This window comes from Pagrus major, chromosome 13, assembly GCF_040436345.1.
Source record: "Pagrus major chromosome 13, Pma_NU_1.0".
NCBI classification, from domain to species: Eukaryota; Metazoa; Chordata; class Actinopteri; order Spariformes; family Sparidae; genus Pagrus; species Pagrus major.
In genome coordinates, this window is record NC_133227.1 from 7,463,193 (window position 1) to 7,481,678 (window position 18,486).

The 18,486-nt window shown below is 39.5% G+C and overlaps 1 protein-coding gene across 1 annotated transcript; it reads left to right on the forward strand.

The window, feature by feature from the left end:
• Window positions 1-1,098: 1,098 nt before the first annotated feature.
• LOC141006966 (rho GTPase-activating protein 42-like) lies at window positions 1,099-17,722 on the forward strand. The gene is made up of 24 exons (XM_073479282.1): window positions 1,099-1,633; window positions 4,664-4,759; window positions 4,868-4,929; window positions 7,981-8,052; window positions 9,636-9,737; window positions 9,833-9,943; window positions 10,543-10,647; window positions 11,034-11,163; window positions 11,266-11,366; window positions 11,671-11,780; window positions 11,877-11,955; window positions 12,094-12,133; window positions 12,224-12,286; window positions 12,390-12,464; window positions 12,600-12,684; window positions 12,764-12,822; window positions 12,958-13,063; window positions 13,628-13,787; window positions 13,873-14,023; window positions 14,470-15,162; window positions 15,239-15,401; window positions 15,744-15,815; window positions 15,905-15,984; window positions 17,108-17,722. The coding sequence occupies exons 1-24, from the start codon at window positions 1,480-1,482 to the stop codon at window positions 17,194-17,196; spliced, it is 2,958 nt and encodes a 985-aa protein (XP_073335383.1). The 5' UTR covers window positions 1,099-1,479; the 3' UTR covers window positions 17,197-17,722.
• Window positions 17,723-18,486: the final 764 nt, after the last annotated feature.

Consider the following 18,486-nt stretch of genomic DNA (forward strand, 5'->3'; position numbering starts at 1 on the left):
AACTGTATTTCTTTCACATTAGAGGGCCTGTTTCAGCCTGTAACTTTTCAGTAGGCAACATTACACTTGTACATAAATCATTTTACCTAATGCATTTTAAAGGAATTCTGTGGTGACTGTGTTCCTGCAAACTTGCAAGTCCCTTTCATTCATAATATAGTCTATAGTTTCTGTTTGTTGGGGGCTGGAGGAGGTGAGACATCATGTTGATCTTATCTGTGATATACTTTCAGTATTGTGTCTGTATATCTTCACTTGAGTATGTGCGAGTGATTTTCTACTGTGAACTCATAACAAGATAAAAGATAGGATTAATATCTTTTTAAAAAACAACACACAAGACACTGGTAAAACCAAACACACACACTTGTGTGAGATTATTGAGATGCATTGAGATTTTCTCTTGCTTTTGTAGTTTTGATTATAGGATATTTGGTAGTTTTCATTATAGTGTATTTTGTAGTTTTCATTAGTGTACTTTGTAGTTCTGATTACAGTGTATTTTGTAGTTTTCATTATAGTGTTTCTTAATTTTGTCTTGTCCTTACGTGTATATATTTATTTTTGAGGTAATCCAAAAGTAACAGAGAGTACTTTAATATTGTGATACCTGGATTAAGTTACTAACAACATTTAACAGGAAATTACTAGTAGCCTAACTGTATCGGAATACATTTTTAAAGTAACCCTCCAAACCCAACCCAAGTTCACACTTCAACTGACATCATCTTTCATTTTGTACTCTAGCTGATGCTTGAACAAAAGTCAGCTGGCATTTTAGTTATTTCCAGTTTTTGAGAATCACTTCTTTTCAGCACTTTAATTTAAACGTAGACTGAAAAGCTGCCATTCAGGCTTCTATCAGTGCTGCCACTTCAACCTCTCCGGTGCCTCAACTTCATTCGCCTCAGTACCTTCACCATCAGCTCTTACTGACAGTGCCACCTGAAGACATTTCAAGAGCTCCACACACATTTTTGGCTAACTTTGCACTGATTTCAGCACGCGCCAGCAGGAGTCTCTCGTTCCCATAGTAACAAGCCTTCATTCAGAGCAGTATGTAGACGGAGTTAGCAACACAGCCTCCGCCGACAACTTTTACACGTCCAACATTGAGCTCTTCGGATGTGTTTTCGCGACTGGTAGTGTTTTCTTAAACAAGTACAAAGCCGCTAAGAGGTCAGGGCGACGTTGTAGTTGAATAAATAGTTTAAAAAAGGTGAGAGAAGCAGCGTACAGCTCGTCGTGTAGCTTAGCTAAACTCTCTGTGTCAGAAACTCTGCTGTGCTCCAGTGTCCGGAAGTTCTGAGGGAAAAAAGTGAGAGAAAGGCATGAAAAAAGGGGAGCTGGGAGAAACTTCTGAGCAACTTTCTCCGAGGACATTGAAACACTCTTTTCTCTCTTGAATTTCACTGTTTTGGAGCGATAACGACTCTTACTTTGGTTATCTAATAATTAGCTGTGTGCGTTCATTTATCGATGGGTCTGCCGACGCTGGAGTTTAGTGATTCTTTCCTGGACAGTCCGGAGTTCAGAGAGCGACTGCAGTGCCATGAGATAGAGCTGGAGCGCACCAACAGGTTTATAAAAGACCTCATCAAAGATGGAAACATGCTCGTATCTGCACTCAGAAGTAAGTACACGCTCATCAGTAACTTGTTTTGGGGGGGTGAAAGTGCGTGTTGCAGTAAGCTACTCAGCTTGTTGCACGGTCTGCTGCCTGATAAAAGAGGGCAGCCCATGGCCATCAGTTCACACAGAGCCAGTGTTTAGACTACATTAATAGCTTATTACATTGGATTGTGTTTGGATGATATGAGCAGCACAGTTAGGTAGGTAGTTACAGTGTTGTGTAAAGGATATTGTGTACATACCATGATACAAGGGTAGATAATTCACTCATCTTCATAGGTTAGATGTTACATGTCTTTGTCTGGTTTTGTATTCTGTTTTGCAGTTGGGAGATGCAGTTTTTAACATGCACTGTATCCACCAGGGTTGCAAGTAACAGTGGTTGTCATTATGAATTAATCTGTAGGTTATTTTTATGAGGCATTACGTCTAAAAAGATTCACCAAGGTCACTCAGATTGCTTGTTTTGTCTGACGGATGCCATAAAACCCAAAGATAGTCCATTTACAATTATGTGACACAGACAGAAGTGACATGCAATCATTTCAGCCCGATTGTCACCTGACATGATAAGCTCCATAGAGAGGTTGGGCTTTACTAGCTGATTTTGAGTGCCTGTCTTTGACCCCACCATCCACAGGGCTCCAGACTAACCTTCTACACTGGTGTGCCTAACTTTTACATGTAGGCACCCTAACACATAATTTAGGTGCACCCATTTATGCATTTTAATCTAATTTCTTAACATATTGTGTAAATGATTGTTAACAGCAATAAATGTGCAGATAAATGTTTTTCTTCATTTAAATCACAGCACACACAAGAAGAAAGTGCGATACAGCAATTGTTTAAAGAATAAAGTTACAAAGTGATTTAAAGTGCTTGGCAAACTCAAATAAATAAAGAAATCAAAGCCAAATGTCGTTGGGATTTTATGAAAACCCTTAAAAGATATAAAAGTTTACAAAATAATCTAAAGAAAATATGTTTATAGGCTAATGTTTGTTTAAAGGCAATTGTTTATACACCCAGTAGGTTTTTAAAAAAAAAAATATATATATTACATTTTTTAATTTGACCTGCTGGATATCAGGCGCACCAGTGTGACCAATGAAAATGTTTTGTCGTACTTGACAGATTTTTGGGTGCATGTGTCACCAAAACAGTCACACTGTGTAGCCTTGTCCCACATCCTCCTCTTAACACACTAAATCAACCATGAATAGAGTTGAACTAATAGATAGTAAGGTCTGGACATTAAAGGTGCACGGCAGTGTAATGACTATACATTACAATGGAGACTGACATTTAATAAGTGACCATGAAGGAAGAGTTTGTTTTGTACCCTCATAAAACGTAAAAGGTAAAACAGGCACACAATAAACAAACATTTGGTTGACAGGTAATCTATCATAAATTAGTGCGTTAACTAGAAAGTTGTATGTTTAACATGGTCTGATGGTGGCTGTCATATTCATATATTATCAGCTGATCAAGATTTTCTAAAAGCAGGTACCTCCCAGTTGGTTGGAGTTTATTTTAATTACTGTAATTTATTACTGCAGATACATCTACCCTTAGTGGCTGCCTGCGGTTGACTCACCTGCTGGTTGAGGTCACTGGTGTGAATCCTGCTACAGCCTGCCTTACACACATCAGATGCTGAGTGTGTTTGACTGCTCTGTGACCACACGACATGATCACTGCATTGTTTACAATACCAGGTTTACAGAACTGCTTACAGGACACTGGCGTGTCAGCCTCCAGAACCACCACAATATGATATTACCATCATACAATGCCATTGCTATTTGTGATATGCTAACATTTACAACCTTTACTAACAGGAAAGTCTCTTTTCAAGAGAAAGCCTTTTAAAACTCTAGTTTTCAGTGTGTTCATCTCACATCAATCTTTTTAACGTAGCGAACAGCATTTTCAATAAGACTGAATGTCATAAGTGAGAAACATTAAAATTTTGTCAGCATCTGACCACAAACTGTGTGCATTGACATCACGCAACAGAAACATACAGAGTGCAGAATGTAGATAAATGCACAAAAGACATTTGAACACAATTCAATGCACATTTTAAAAAGTTGAGAATTAAGGGCTCAATTAAGGATGCACAATATGTATTTTTTTTTCAGCTGATACAGATAACCAACAATTACCTGCTTCTCCTGGCTGATACCAATAAGTTAACCGATAATTTCACATGTTTATGTTTAATAAGAAGTGTATAACCTGTAGTGTATTCACACCTGAGGTTAAGTAAGGCTTAGATGTAGTGAGTAAAGATGGATCTAATTAGAGATATTCCATATCTCTAATTAGTTGTGTTAAAACTAAACTTTTTCCTTCTCTCAGAACCTTTGTGGAACATGTATGCCAAATTGCAATCGTGTCTTCATCCTTATTGAACCTCGCATTTCCTTTTGCTGATCTCCATGCAGTAATGCTGGTATAAACTGCTACTAAAGGACATTTTAATGGTTTTACTCTCCATGTGTAAGTGTTGAGATTAAAGTAATCCCTTACAATGCCTGTGATGCAGAGCAGTGCTATGGGTGTGTGAGTGAGACAATGCAGTCATGTAAGTGCTCAAGTGTTCATGCAACCCTCGAGACTCAAAGGTGGTATTAAACTCTGTTATTGGTGCGTTGTTTGGACATGTAAACACAGTCGTCTGAGGCTAGGGCTGTAAAGTAGAGTTTGTTGCAGGGTGTGGCGGTTTGTTTACATCAGACTTTGACACCAAAGTGGATGATGGCAGCAGATGGCAGTGGATGATATGCCAGTCTCATTGGAAAATACATTAATAGTTTATTACAGGAGAGAATAAAATATGCTTGTAGCTTGTAGGGGAATGGATGATTTTTATTGTGTTGGACCAATAACAGGCAGAATGCAAACTCATGCCAAGATCATTCTTGTGCATCTTGTGACAAAACTGAAATTCTATTATAAAGAGCTAATAATAATTTAATTATTGTACCTGCTTTAAATGAACTTCTCTCTGTTTCCTCAGGTCTTTCTCTTGCTGTTCAGCGGTTCTCTCAGTCTCTACAGGAGTTCCAGTTTGAATGTATCGGAGATGCCGAGACTGATGATGAAATCAGTATTGGTGAGATGAAAATGTCCCTGATGATCTAGAAAACTAAGAGAGTTGAAACTGCAGAATGTGTAAAATATGAGTGTTTCAATGTCAGAGGTGTGTGATTTATTTTTACAGCTCAGTCTTTAAAGGAGTTCTCTCAGCTGTTGAGCACCATGGAGGAGGAGAGAAAACGACTGGTAAGAAAATGTGTTCGCTGTATGTGTTTGTGTTTGAGATTAAAGCCTTACAGATGTCGGATTTTTAGGGCAGACGCCGATAGCGATGTTAGGAAGTAAAACATTCCGATATCCATATGTCGGCTGATATACACGTTTTAAGCAATGATCCCTCAAATGTAAATATCGAACGCTTGTGACAAAGATATGTAATGGAGGCAGGATATTTTACAGTATAACAATACATTTTATTGTCTAAAATGACATCAGTGCACTGAAACGGTAAACTTCACTGAGAATTTAATAAATAGAAATGATCCTAAGCATCTTTTTCTGCATTATACATCTTTGAATTAGATATAATATAATCAAACAACATTGGCCTTTCACAGATGTAACGGTATCAGCGTATATGTTGTCTGATATGCGCATATATGAAAAGTTTTTATTTTTTATAGAACATGACTCAGAAAAGTTGCTTAGGGTAATTTATTACTATTCAATTCCTAGTGACGTTTATCGTTTCAGTGCACTCATGTCATTTTGGACAATAAAGTTGAAACTATAAAAGTGTTCGACCACACAAATCGATATTGACATTTCTTTACTCCCAAATGTCGATTTTGGCATCAGCCCCAAAGGTCCAGTATCAGTTGAGCTCTACTTTGAATGGATAATAACAAAAGTTGTTTTTCTATGTATTGTATCAATTTTTTACATTTTCAAACTTTTCTTTGTCCTTGTACACCTTCCTTCTCTGCATAACTGACATAAATGAAACAGTTATGATTCAGTTATATTTATTCTATCAGGAATAGAAACCAAAGACTTAAAAAGAATTATGTAGAAAAAATTCCCTTGTTTAAGGCATGTTTCTCTGAATGACATTGCTGATCTGATTACGCCATTAGACCAAAAGCCACTTCTTACCCAAAGTCTGAACCAATAGTTTCCTTTGTCTGTTGTCCACCAGTTGTGTTGCAACTCTATTCCTCTATTTCGTTGTCACTTCACATGCGCATCATGTGCACGACTCTACAGATGTCACCAGGGTTTCAGATTGAAACTTAGAGTCTTTGTCTAGAGACTTGATTCATCACTTTGATGTCATCAAGCTCTTGTCCTAATCTGGTTTTCCCGCAAGCCTGATTCACACATTTGTTGTGAAAACGTAGTGTCAGTGGCAGTGAGTGCTCCATGGCGATTTGGAAAAGCGTCTTTGACTCACAGTCAGACCCTCCATCAACTGGAGGCCTTTGTGTGGGAGTCATTGGAGTCTGTGTGTAGGCAAACCTCTGCGCATGTGCAATGTATGTGCAGAGTATGTTACCTTATGCATAGCCCTCTGTGTGTGTGTGTGTGTGTGTGTCTGTGTGTGTCTGTGTGTGTGTCTATTTGTGTGTCTATGTGTGCCTTTGTGGCTGTGTGCATGGTCTGGTTACAGAGGAACCATGTGGAACCTATTCTGCCAATTCCCCCGTGAGACCGTGAGCAGAGCCCTGACTGCCTGGGAAAGTCCATAAAAGGGTCCTGTGTGTGTATTTGTCTGCTTTCGCTCTCTTTCTTTTTCCCTGTGTGTGTGTGTGTGTGTGTGTGTGTGTGTGTGTGTATTTTGTATGCTTTTCCACTGCAACACTGCTCATAGTTCTGAACCTCTAATAATACCATTATTATTGAGTTAAAGGGCAATTCCAGCAAATGGGAAATACCGCCGGTACCTGTTCAACCTGAAAGAACTACTGTTGTGATCTGGCAATGCCCTTTAGCCTTTTTGTGTTCTGTTTCATCCTGCACATTGTTGTATGGTGGAAAAAAAGGAGGGTACAAAGAAAGCAGACCTTTTTTTGGGCACTTGCTTGGTAGTGAGCTGAAGTGAGCTCTGATAACCTCGCTGTAGCTCTCTCTACTGCTTGACTCAAGTCTCCACCACAAGTTTGTCATAATGCTGTATGGTCTGCTGCAAAAACATTCCCACAATTGTACTGTAATTAATTTAGGTTTAGAGGTTTTCCAGCAGCGTGACTTCACAGAGAGCACATTCTACAATAGTCCTGGCTCACGCCTCAGTCTTATTGAAGTGCTTTGCATCAGCCCAACATAATATGTAGTGTCGCTGCTTATACTGGAAAAACTCCTGTTTCGCCCATGTTCTGTTTTTATTTGAGTATTTGCATCTAGATTTGTAGCCATGCTAGCAGCAGGGCTCGAGGAGAGGCAGTGTGGGTCTGTCAGGCTGTGGGTCGGTAGTTAGGTCCACCACTTTGGTCCATACTGAAATATTTCAACATCATTAAATGGATTGTCATGAAACTTGGTACACACATTCATGTCCCCCTCAGAATTTTGTCCGATATTTTGGCTTATGGGAACTAATGACAGCTGCAACAATTGGTCAAGTCATTGTTCATAAGATCGAAAGAAAATTAAGTGGCAACTATTTTGATAAATCAATCTGTTGTGATGATGTTCAACGATCATCATCCTCATAATGTTGGATAAGAAGCATAAATTCATAAACTGACTGACTATTACCACAATATTTGCATAACTGGACAGTCCTGTAATGTGTTCAAGCTGGAGCTTTTTTGGTATATAAACAAGAAGTAAATAAACCACAAGGTGAGAGAGATTTCATTCTGGAGGTCAGCTGTTTCAGTTTAAACCTTGTTCTCCTCCTGCACAAACATTTACATACTTCGACAACTCTGTTCTAATCAATGAATAATCTTGGCTTCCAGTTAAGCAGAATACTAGATGAGATCAACATCCAATAGATAAAGTAAATCTCAGCCTTAAATTTGCTCTTATACAACATATTTGAGAAGCTTTTTCTCGGTGTTTAATGTCAACATCTACTGCCAAATGAAACAATACTATCAAGAATGTTCTATCTTTAAGACATAATTGTCAGGAAAATAAAGGACAAGCACCTATTATATTATAATCAGATCAAACTGTTTTAACAGGCAGCAGCAGCCATCATGGAGCAGCGACTGAGCTGTTTTTGTTGCCAGTCTTGATATTTACTGTTATGACGCACTGAGCTGACTGCTGTGTTTTTTCCTCTCTCAGATCCAGAACGCTGATGACGTGTTGATCTCACCGCTCGAGAGGTTTCGTAAGGAGCAGATTGGAGCTGTTAAGGTATATCTGAGTAAAATTATGAACACAAATGAGTTAATCCAGTTAACTTTTACTTTAACTTTTTACATAGAAAAATAACAGGTAATATTCAAAACATCACAGTCTTTGCTCAGGCCAGCAGAGTTTAGTTCATTAAGCTTGATGTTGAAGCTACAGCTGTCTGACACTGTGGGTGGTGATCAGACACATTGTCCTGCTCTGCTCTGGTCTCAGTCGGTCTCTTGGTCAGTGGTCAGAGAATTCAATTTGTTCAGATAAACGATGGATCACAGTCCAGTGTCAGTAACAAGGTCATGGGAACGGACGCTGAGAGGGAAGACAGGGAGCGCGTCACAGACAGAGAGACATTTGAACTCAGTGAGGCAGTATAAACACAAAGTGAGTCTGGTGTCTGGTTTCAGCAGCTGTCTCAAGTCTTATAATTCAGTTCATCTATTTTTTTACCCTGGAAATGACTGAAATAACAGCACAAATAGCAGTTCCGCGCAGTCGGTAAAAAAAAAGAAGAAGTGGTCGTCACACCTGTGACTAACCCTGAAAGTGAAATCACAGCTCACTTCTCGGTGTTGAACGAAGCGACTCCTCAGCCTGTAGAATGTAGCAGGAGTGTGTGAGCAGAACATCCTCACACTGGTGTTGTTGAGCCAGAAAGGTTGGAGCTGCAGCTGCTTTGGAAAATAGCTGTTGTCCTAAATATTTTGGCAGTGTCTCTTCATTTAGATTATTAATGGTCCCACTGCACTTCCTCATAGCTTTTTCGTCCCTCAAGGCTGGTTAACTCATCCCAAAAACCATCTCAACTTTTGTCACTTGAGATCAAATATAGAGATACTGTGCCGGTATTTATAGAGTTGCAGCAACTTCAGTGTAGATTTGTAGCATTTTGTTATTATTAGCAACAATAGCAGCAGGGCTCTAGAGAGTGAGTCGGTTGGAGCCATCAGTTTGGTCCAGACTGAAATATTTTGATAATTATTGGAAGGATTGCCAACAAATTCGCTACAGACATTCATGGTCCCCACAGGATAAATCATACTTACTTTGGTGTAGGGATGTTAATGATTAATTAACGATTGTTAAGGCACCCAACTATCGATTAAAGAAATTGCTAAATATTTGCATCCCTACTTTGGTGAAAGAACACCAAAGTAGGGATGAACAAAAAAGTGTTTGTATAAAAATATGTTTATATATCTTAATTTAAATTTTCATAAAGAATTTCATTTTGGCAATGGTATCAAAAAATATCAGCCCTGGTGAACAAAATGTAAAGGGCTGGGCAGTTTCATATCTGATTTTCCTAAAAGACACAATTCATTTTTAATCTATTTTCTATCTATTTTCTCTGTATATATTTAGGTTCATCTTTATTTTATTTGTAAAAACAATTCTGGAGCTTGACACTTAAGAATTTCACTATACCTTGTGACAATAAAACTTGATTTGATTTGTTTGAAATGAAGATATATTCAAGTAGTGTTATGTGATAAAAAATAATTTCAAACACCTTTATAAGCAGATGTAAAAGTTCAGTTTGCTTTTATTAATCGCTCACGTCGTTTCCACATCCTCATCTTTCTCAGGAGGGAAAGAAGCAGTTTGACAAGGAGACAGAGAGGTACTACTCTGTCCTGGAGAAACACCTCAGCATCTCCTCCAAAAAGAAGGAATCACAGCTGCATGAGGTAGTCCGGTCAATAAAAATGCACGCAAGCTTCCTCCCGCATGTGTGAGGTAACTTAAAGTATTGTATGTGTGTGTGTTGTTGTTTTTGATGCAGGCTGATTCACAGATGAGTAAGGACAGGCAGGTGTTTTATGATGCATCGCTGCAGTATGTCTTCAAGATCCAAGAAGTGCAGGAGAGAAAGAAGTTTGAATTTGTGGAGCCGGTGAGTTCATACACATACATTGTGATCATGTTTATATGCAACTTTAGCCCGATTCAAGTGTGTATTTTAAAGCTGGGACACATTTTGAGTTGTCATTTGATTTTTCTGAGCTGCTGGGCTTTTACAGGGAAAACACAGTCACCAATGCACAACAACTCACCACAGGAAAATATGACGGACAAGTCTGTTTTGTAAACAGTGATGTAAACACCAAGTCATAACTCCAGCCAAGCAAGTAATGACCATGTGTGTACATGTAGACATGATCATGGAAAGACAGCTATGCCCGGTTCTGGAAAACACACATTACACACACTGTTTGGCTGGTGATAAAACTGTTTTAATGATAGATATCAGTAAAGCCCACTTCCTGTTGCTGTAGCAGCACTTCCTGTGTGGATATCTCTTCCGCCTGACAGAGAGGGAAACCCTTTGTTGTAAAGTAAACAAGGGCAGCAAAGTTCGGGGGTTTTTCTCCTATAGAGGCTATTTTGATTGATTGAGCAGATGACTGATGATCATTCTTTTGTAATTCTCTCATTACACTCCCAAGCCCCGAGCTGACATTTTTCCAACATTTTTCCCCCTCTGCTCTTCAGTTATTAGCCTTCCTGCAGGGGTTGTTTACATTCTACCATGAAGGCTACGAGCTGGCCAGCGAGTTTGAACCCTACAAGCAGCAGCTTCAGTTCAATCTGCAGAATGTAAGTGTTTATATTTACTGTAAACCTCTGGACCAAATCTGGACCTGATGTCACTTATAAATAGTTTGTTCTACTGCTCTACTTGCCTATGAAGCCATTAAGAAAATAATTTCAAAGTCAGTGTCAGTTGGAAACCTCACACACCTGATACTCCTGGCATGTTGAAACACACAATGTGAGCTGCCTCCGCAGTTTGAAGTCTAGTACAAAAATCAGTGTGTGTTACTTAAACAAAAAGAGGGCTCCGATAATCTTAATTGCAAAAACTACCTGTATTAAGACACGTTGTATGTTGTTTGACAGCTATAGTTAGTCGTATGTTTCATATAAATATGTATCGGAACCTCCTTTCAACGTAGTTCCTAATGCTTGCATATGTTGATAAGGCTCGCAACAACTTTGAAAGTACGCGTGCTGAGGTTGAGAGGCTGATGAAGAGGATCCGCTCTGCAGAGGAAGACTTCAAAGCCCCCAGTTGCTTTACAATGGAGGGATATCTGTACATACAGGAGAAACGTGAGACACACAAAAAAACACTCTGTCTCACTAATACTGTGAGGAAAATCAAAATGCCAGATTTACACTATCAGACATGAAAATGCGTGTCATGTATTACAGGTCCACTGGGCAGTGTGTGGACCAGATACTACTGTACTTATCAAAAAAGCTCCAAGATGTTCACCATGAGCAACACAGAGTCCAGACCAGCCAGCAGACAGGTGAGCTTGTAGTACAGATGAGCAACCACGTAGATATTTGATGCGTTTCATCACTGCTGACCATTTTCAAATTCAGGCCAGACATTTGTTTCTTTTTTAGTATTAATCAGAAACATTATTATCACATGGTTGGTTAGGTTTAAGCAGGGGCTTTATTTTGTTGTTGATTTTGATGCTAATTGAAAAGTAAGAAGTGTATGGTTGAGGGGCCAAAACTAAACATATTGAGCAACACTTGTGAAAAGTACTTGCCAAAAAAAAACAATGTTGAGTGCATATTGCAAACGCATCTCTGTGTTACCAGAACGGCGTGGTGAATGGCACACCTGAGATGTTCAGGCTGCGCTCATGTGTCAGAAGGAAGAGGGATTCAATCGACAAACGCTTCTGCTTCGACATCGAGGTGGTGGAGAGGTGAGAGTCATGACACTTGACTATCTTAATTACCAAACGTGAGATATGGCTTCTTTTGGATTGTGCTCAGGTAAAATGATCTCTCTTTCTCTGCAGACATGGCGTCATCACCCTGCAGGCGCTCTCTGAGGCCAACAGGCGGCTGTGGATGGAGGCAATGGATGGAAAAGAACCTGTATGAATATATCCTCTGTTAAATAACAAATACCACAGAGTAGCAAGGCTAGCCTGCACATATTGTTGTCCTACAGTATATTAGATGTTATTATTATTAGATATCATACTAAAACTACATTTTTCTTTCTACGTTCAGATTTACACTCTGCCGTCTTTGCTCAGTAAAAAGGAGGAGAGTAAGTATAATGATTAATGCCAATTAATCTATCATTATGTCTTGCCATGTAGAAGAAATGTAGTTAAAGGTATGGGTTTTTGTTTTACAGCATTTCTCAACGAAGCTGGCCTCAACTTTGTTAAGAAGTGTATCGAGCTGGTTGAAACAAGAGGTATTCCTCCCCCTTAAATTGCTCATTTGGGAAAAATAATTCTTGTATAAATTTAATTGTTGATTTGTTACATTTGTTAAAAAATGCCTGCATGTTTGTGTAGGCCTCACTACCCTGGGACTGTACAGAACTGGAGGAGTCAACTCCAAAGTGCAGCGGTTGATGACAAGTGTGTTTGGTAAGAAACGCCCTGCTTTCCTCTGTATGGTGTTATTTTTCTGCATTGGGAAGTTTTATTCCAGCACACTGACTATCTGTTGTGTTTAAAAATCCATCAGTGCAGTTAAATCATTTATTATCTATTTTACTGTAGCATCCACAGCTCCGGCCGATATGCAGCTGGACGCAGACATCTGGGACAACAAGACTATCACCAGTGGCTTAAAGAACTATTTCAGGTAACAAACAGTACAAAGTGGTCTTTTTGAATAACTCTTCTCATGAGTTATGAACTAATGATTTGTAATGTGCATACAGGTGTCTGGCAGAACCACTACTGACCTACAGACTACATAAAGAATTCATCAGGGCTGCAAGTAAGATATAGACACAATCTGTGGTTATTTCGACACCGTTTGGACTGAATTTATTTACTACCTCGTGTCATACAAGCGCACGCACATGCTCTCACCACTGAATCCCTCCCTCTGTACTCTTTCCTTATTCCACAGAGTATGATGACCAGACGTATAGAGTGAGAGCTATTCACGCTCTTGTACACAAACTACCAGAAAAAAACAGAGCAATGCTAGACCTCTTAACCAACCACCTTCACAAGTATGTACATATTAACACACAAAGTGGTTTTATTGTGCCTTGAGGATGTCTATTTTGCTTCTAGAAACATATTTGAAAATGCTCTAACCAGGGATATTTTTCTATATTCATGCAAGTACTGGGTTTGCAGAGGGGTATCTGCAGTGAGATCTTCCTGTTTACAACTTTCTGACAGGAACGTCAGCCTCACAACATAAAACCCTTGCTGGCTTCATTATAGAGGTCTGGCAGCCGATTTGTCTGACAGGAAGTCAAATTAAATTAAAAAAAAAAAAAATAGGCTAAAACATGCTATGAGGTGATGAAGATTAAAATCTAGACATAGAATGATTGCAAAGCGGAAAACGGAATACTACAAATTGACAACTTTTAAGATTTGTTTCAGCAAGTATGATTGAAAACATATTAAACTTGGGTTGCAATTGTTTTTCCAAATTATTTGCCTATTTGCATTTCTGTTGTATTCTACAGTCTATTTTCACACTTGTCTCTTATTTCTCTGTTAAATGATATTAAAAGTGCATCTCTCATTATGTTTGTGTGTGTGTGTGCGCGTGCGTGCAGGGTGTCCTCTCACAGTGACCAGAACCTGATGACCGTGTCAAACCTGGGGATGATCTTCGGCCCCACGCTGATGAGGTCACAGGAAGAGACGGTGGCTGCCATGATGAACATCAAGTTTCAGAACATTGTGGTGGAGATTATCATTGAAAACCACCACAAGGTGTGCTTACAAGTACATACACCCACACACACACACATAAACATACACACGGCTAACAGACGTGTACATTGTATGTCCTTGCCAGATTTTCAATGAGGCCCCCGACCTGTCAGTGCCGCTACCTCAGGCTCCGTCCTCGCGGTCGACTCCTCGGAGGAGCAAGGCCATTTGTCTGTCGTCTGGAAAGAGGAAAGCCCGTCTCTACCCTCCTGCTCTCTGCCTGGCAGACAATGACAGTGAGTCATTATGCAGCTTACCGTCCATGAATATGTTTTTACTCAACAACATTTATTTGACAGCTATAGTTCGTTACTTTTCAGATATAGATAATACATTTTTTAAAAAACAACAAGTAGTCCTAAAAAGTCTGTGAGTTGGTAGCAGTTCCACCAAAGAGTGATATCCCATCATGGTTTCATTTAGTTATTGAAGCCCAAAGAGGTAAAGATATCCAGTATTTTATTTTAAAATGGCAAAGATGAGAGAATAATCAAAAGAGGAATCCAATACATACAATACAAGATAATCTCACGACCCTCCAGATTTATCTTGAGACTCTTTGGAAGGGCCGCCCTCCGAGGTAGGGAACTACTAGACTATTAAAGCTTCAACCAAGCTAACCTTGATGCTGTCATTGTCATTCAGTCTTTATTATCTGACTTGCTTCCATTTGTCCCTCCAGGTGACACATTCAGTAGCAGCCCCGGCACAACTCCAATGGGCAGCCAGGAGTCTTTGTCCTCACACTCGTCTGAAAAGAACGGATTGTCTCAGACCTCTCCTCCGTCCTCTCCCGCCGAGGAGCCCAGCTCGTCTTCCACAGCACAGGTGTCTCCTCCTGAAGCTTCCTCCTGCTCCCCGTCCCACAACTCCTCAAACGGGAATGATCAAAAACACCCGACAGACACCGCCGCCTCCCCTAACCTTACTCCTTCCTCTTCCTGGACTTCCTCCCAGCTCACTCCGGCCCAGCAGACTTCCTCTGTGTCCTCCTCCACGTCCTCTTTACTCTCTTCAGAGAGGACTCTGTCTGCTAAAGGAAACTCCACCGCCTCCTTGTCATCTGTTAAAGAGTCAAGATCTCCCTCCATAGCCTCCTCATCCATCCTCTCTTCAGTTGAGCGCGCCTCCTCTCTCAGGGAGACTCGACCTGTTCAGAGAGTGTCGTCTGTCTCCTCTCTGAAGAGCACTCAGTCAGTGGATCAAAAAAACACCTCCTCCACTGTCACAGACACCGGAGTGACGGACTCTACCTCTCCTCAGAAGCACAGAAAAACGTATAGGACTGCCTCCTCCTCCTCTTCCTCCTCCTCTTCATTGTTTCCCTACCGGCTTTCCGAATCTTCCTCTCTCACCTCCCTACACATCTCTGAGGGTGCGTACATCTCTATAGGATAATTATCTGTCACTTGGCTTTTTGTCCAGTTCTGATTTCTTCTGTTCTGTCGCAGATTACAAAAGCTGTCATGGATCGGTACAGAGTCTCATGTCGCTGGACCCACATGAGGCAACCCACGTGCGGAAAACTTCACACATCCGCTGTGGCTCCGATCTGACCACCAAACACTCTGCAGCCACCGCATCCAGCAACGGTTACCAGAAGCCTGGATCAGTGTGAGTGTCTGTAAAATTGATGTGGAAAGTTTAGTCCAGGAGAAAACAAGAGCACATGGCGGACTAAAGAAAGTGCCATGTGCTCTGGTTTTCTCCTCCGACCCATGAATGAAATACTAAACTTGGAATACAACTAGTTCAGTTTTGCTGAAACTTTGAGTTGTGACAAATAAGAGGTTCGACTTTTGTACTTAAAAATGTATTCAATTAAATTTTTGATACGGGGGAGAAGGAAACCATTTAACTATTTTAAGATGCTGACATACTCTCTCAGTAACAACCTTATTATTGTATTGTGTCGAGGAATGCATTAAGAGTAAATTTTGTGTTTGTGTGTTACAGATTATCAGTCAGACTACCGCAGCGTGAGAGTTCAGTGTTCTCCTCAGCATTAGACATCTGCTCTTCGGGAAAGTAAGTTCAGTTTGAGGTTTACTGTGACACAATCCTCCTTAATGAACCCCATAAATCATTTTACTGATTGTTTCTCTTCTTTCTCTCAGGGAGGCAAAAGCTCTTTACTCCTGTGAGGCAGAGCACAGCCATGAGCTCAGTTTTCCACAGGGGGCGCTGTTCTCAAATGGTAAGAATGACCTCTTAATGACACATAATCTGTATATGGATACATCACCGGGACAGTAACATCTGATCCATGGGTCTTTGCTTTTACACCTGCTATTGAGATGTTTTCTCATTATCTTGATTGTCCCAGCATTGTGATTGTGTCTCGATGTACAAATTAGTTAGGCAGGGTAAGCTAACTTGTCTATAACGTTGCTGCTGTATGGACCAAAGTTACTGTTTTGTGAGCTTGGCTGGATTGTATCCACACCTTTTATAGCCCTGAATCAAAATTCACAGTTTTCCTCAAGACATCCTCTGGTCTCAGACCCTCAATCGTGATCCCATCACATTGCAAGTCCAACCCCCTCTAAATATAGTCTGGCTTCCCCCGATCACATCCAGATCACAATGCATCCTGCAACTAAAATATGTTTTTTCCTTATTCACATAATGTATCCAGATTATATTTTTTGCCAGGTGTAACTTGGGTTCTAGGTGCCACATTCAGTGTGTTTTGATTTATTCTTAAATGTAACCTGAAGGATCATTCTCCATGTAATGCATATGTTTTGGTGATACAATCTCACCTAAATTGTCCCTGAACTGTTGTCTAATCCACTTAATTTTAACCCAAATTCAGCAACCAACTCTTTTAGTGCTACATCTTGTATAATCTGTATTTATTCCATAATAATAACTTATTTCTTAACTTTCAGTGTTTTCTGTTTCTCTTTAAATGTTAAAATACTTTAAATTCAGATTGTTTTCTTTTTTCTACCCCTTTCCAATCAATGAAACACATATGTTAATCAAATAGTTTTGTAGTATTTTAACCTATTTCCTGTGATTCATTGTTAAATGATTTTTATGTTTTGCAAACCTCATTACCTCATATGGACTAGAAAGGATTATAAAGTTCTGTGTGTCTGAATCATGCTTGGTTGCTCATTGATATAAAGAAAATATTAATAATAGCAGGACAGTTGCAGTTATCATATATTTTGATTATTCAGGGATGTGCAGTTCATTGTAAAGCTGTGGTATCGTAACATAACCAGCAGGAAACTCTGAAATTAGCTGTAAGTCATTCTATAGGATGAGACTTTATATATGACCGCTGACTGAGTTGTTTGTGTCTGCAGTGTACCCATCTGTGGAACCAGGTTGGCTTCAGGCGACATACAACGGCAAAACAGGCCTCATACCCGAAAACTACATCACATACTTGTGACAGACCTGATGATGTCATCACCGCATCACCGAGTAACACAAACGTAGACTTTAGGGATCTACAGTGCAGTAAAACAGTAATACTCTGCTGCTGATCACATATAAGATATTGATCATGTAACTGTGACTGTTATCACTGATAAACTGGGGCTGGATATGAACGATGTGTGTACTGTGTGTATATCAGACTACTGTATGTGAACCGTGTTATTAACCAGCTTAAAACCAGTAGATGATAAAAACTGTCCTTTCCATTTAATCTAAGTCGTCAGCTCCTCTTATGTGTTTGTGTTCAGCCGCCTCGCTGCAATCCTGAGAACACTGTATACGTGAAATGTGTCTGTAAGGTTAACAGTATTTTTCTATCAATGTTGGTAATTTATGTGTTTATAACAGATCATATTAATGTTGTAGCCGTGTGTCCGGAGATACCTGGAGCAGTATAAGACTGAATCCTGCCTTAACACCTTCCTGCTGCCATCTGTCAGTTTTCATGCTGTCTAAATAAATAATGTCCTTATATAACAGCAGTTTGTATACGAGGATTCATTTTGTTTATTATAATCTTATATGTTTATTTTGCTTTTTTTTTCAAGATATACCCGTTATACCGAACATCACTGAGCAAAACAACCTCACTGATTTGTTTAATTATTTTTTTATATTCAAAATATAAACTAAGCACTGTTTGTTGGTGCTGGCATTTTTTGTACTTTAAAGGTGCATTATGTAAGAATTTTAGTTAAAACATTCAGAAATTATCTACAATTATAAACGTAATGTGAAGAAAAATCAGTTTTGACGTTATGTCAAAGCCTTCCATGTATTGTGTTGCAGAGATATCTACTGAAGTTAGCATGCTAACAAACTAGCCCCAGCCAGTCCTTTTCTTGTAATGTGACTCCAAGCTCCCAGTCTGCATTGCTAGCTGCATGGCTCACTGAGCTTACTGGCTAACAGCTGCTCCAGTTAGCAGTAGTTAGTGGTAACTTTGGTGATATGCTGCCCCCTATATGTTTGCAGTGTGAATTCAAGAGGTTCTTACATATTGCACCTTTACATTGCAGAGGGAAAGTAATCTGCAGTTATATTTAGTTGTTTTACCGTGTGAATGTTTGTCCAAATTAAAATAATTATAATGGATCTTTAAAAGATTAATTGGAAGTTATCCACATTATATGGGTTCACTGTTGCTGCTTTTTATTTTTCATGAATTCCAAAACTGCACCATGTGTGCATTATAAACATATAAATGAGACATAATCATCTAATCAGCAAGTAAAATTGTACA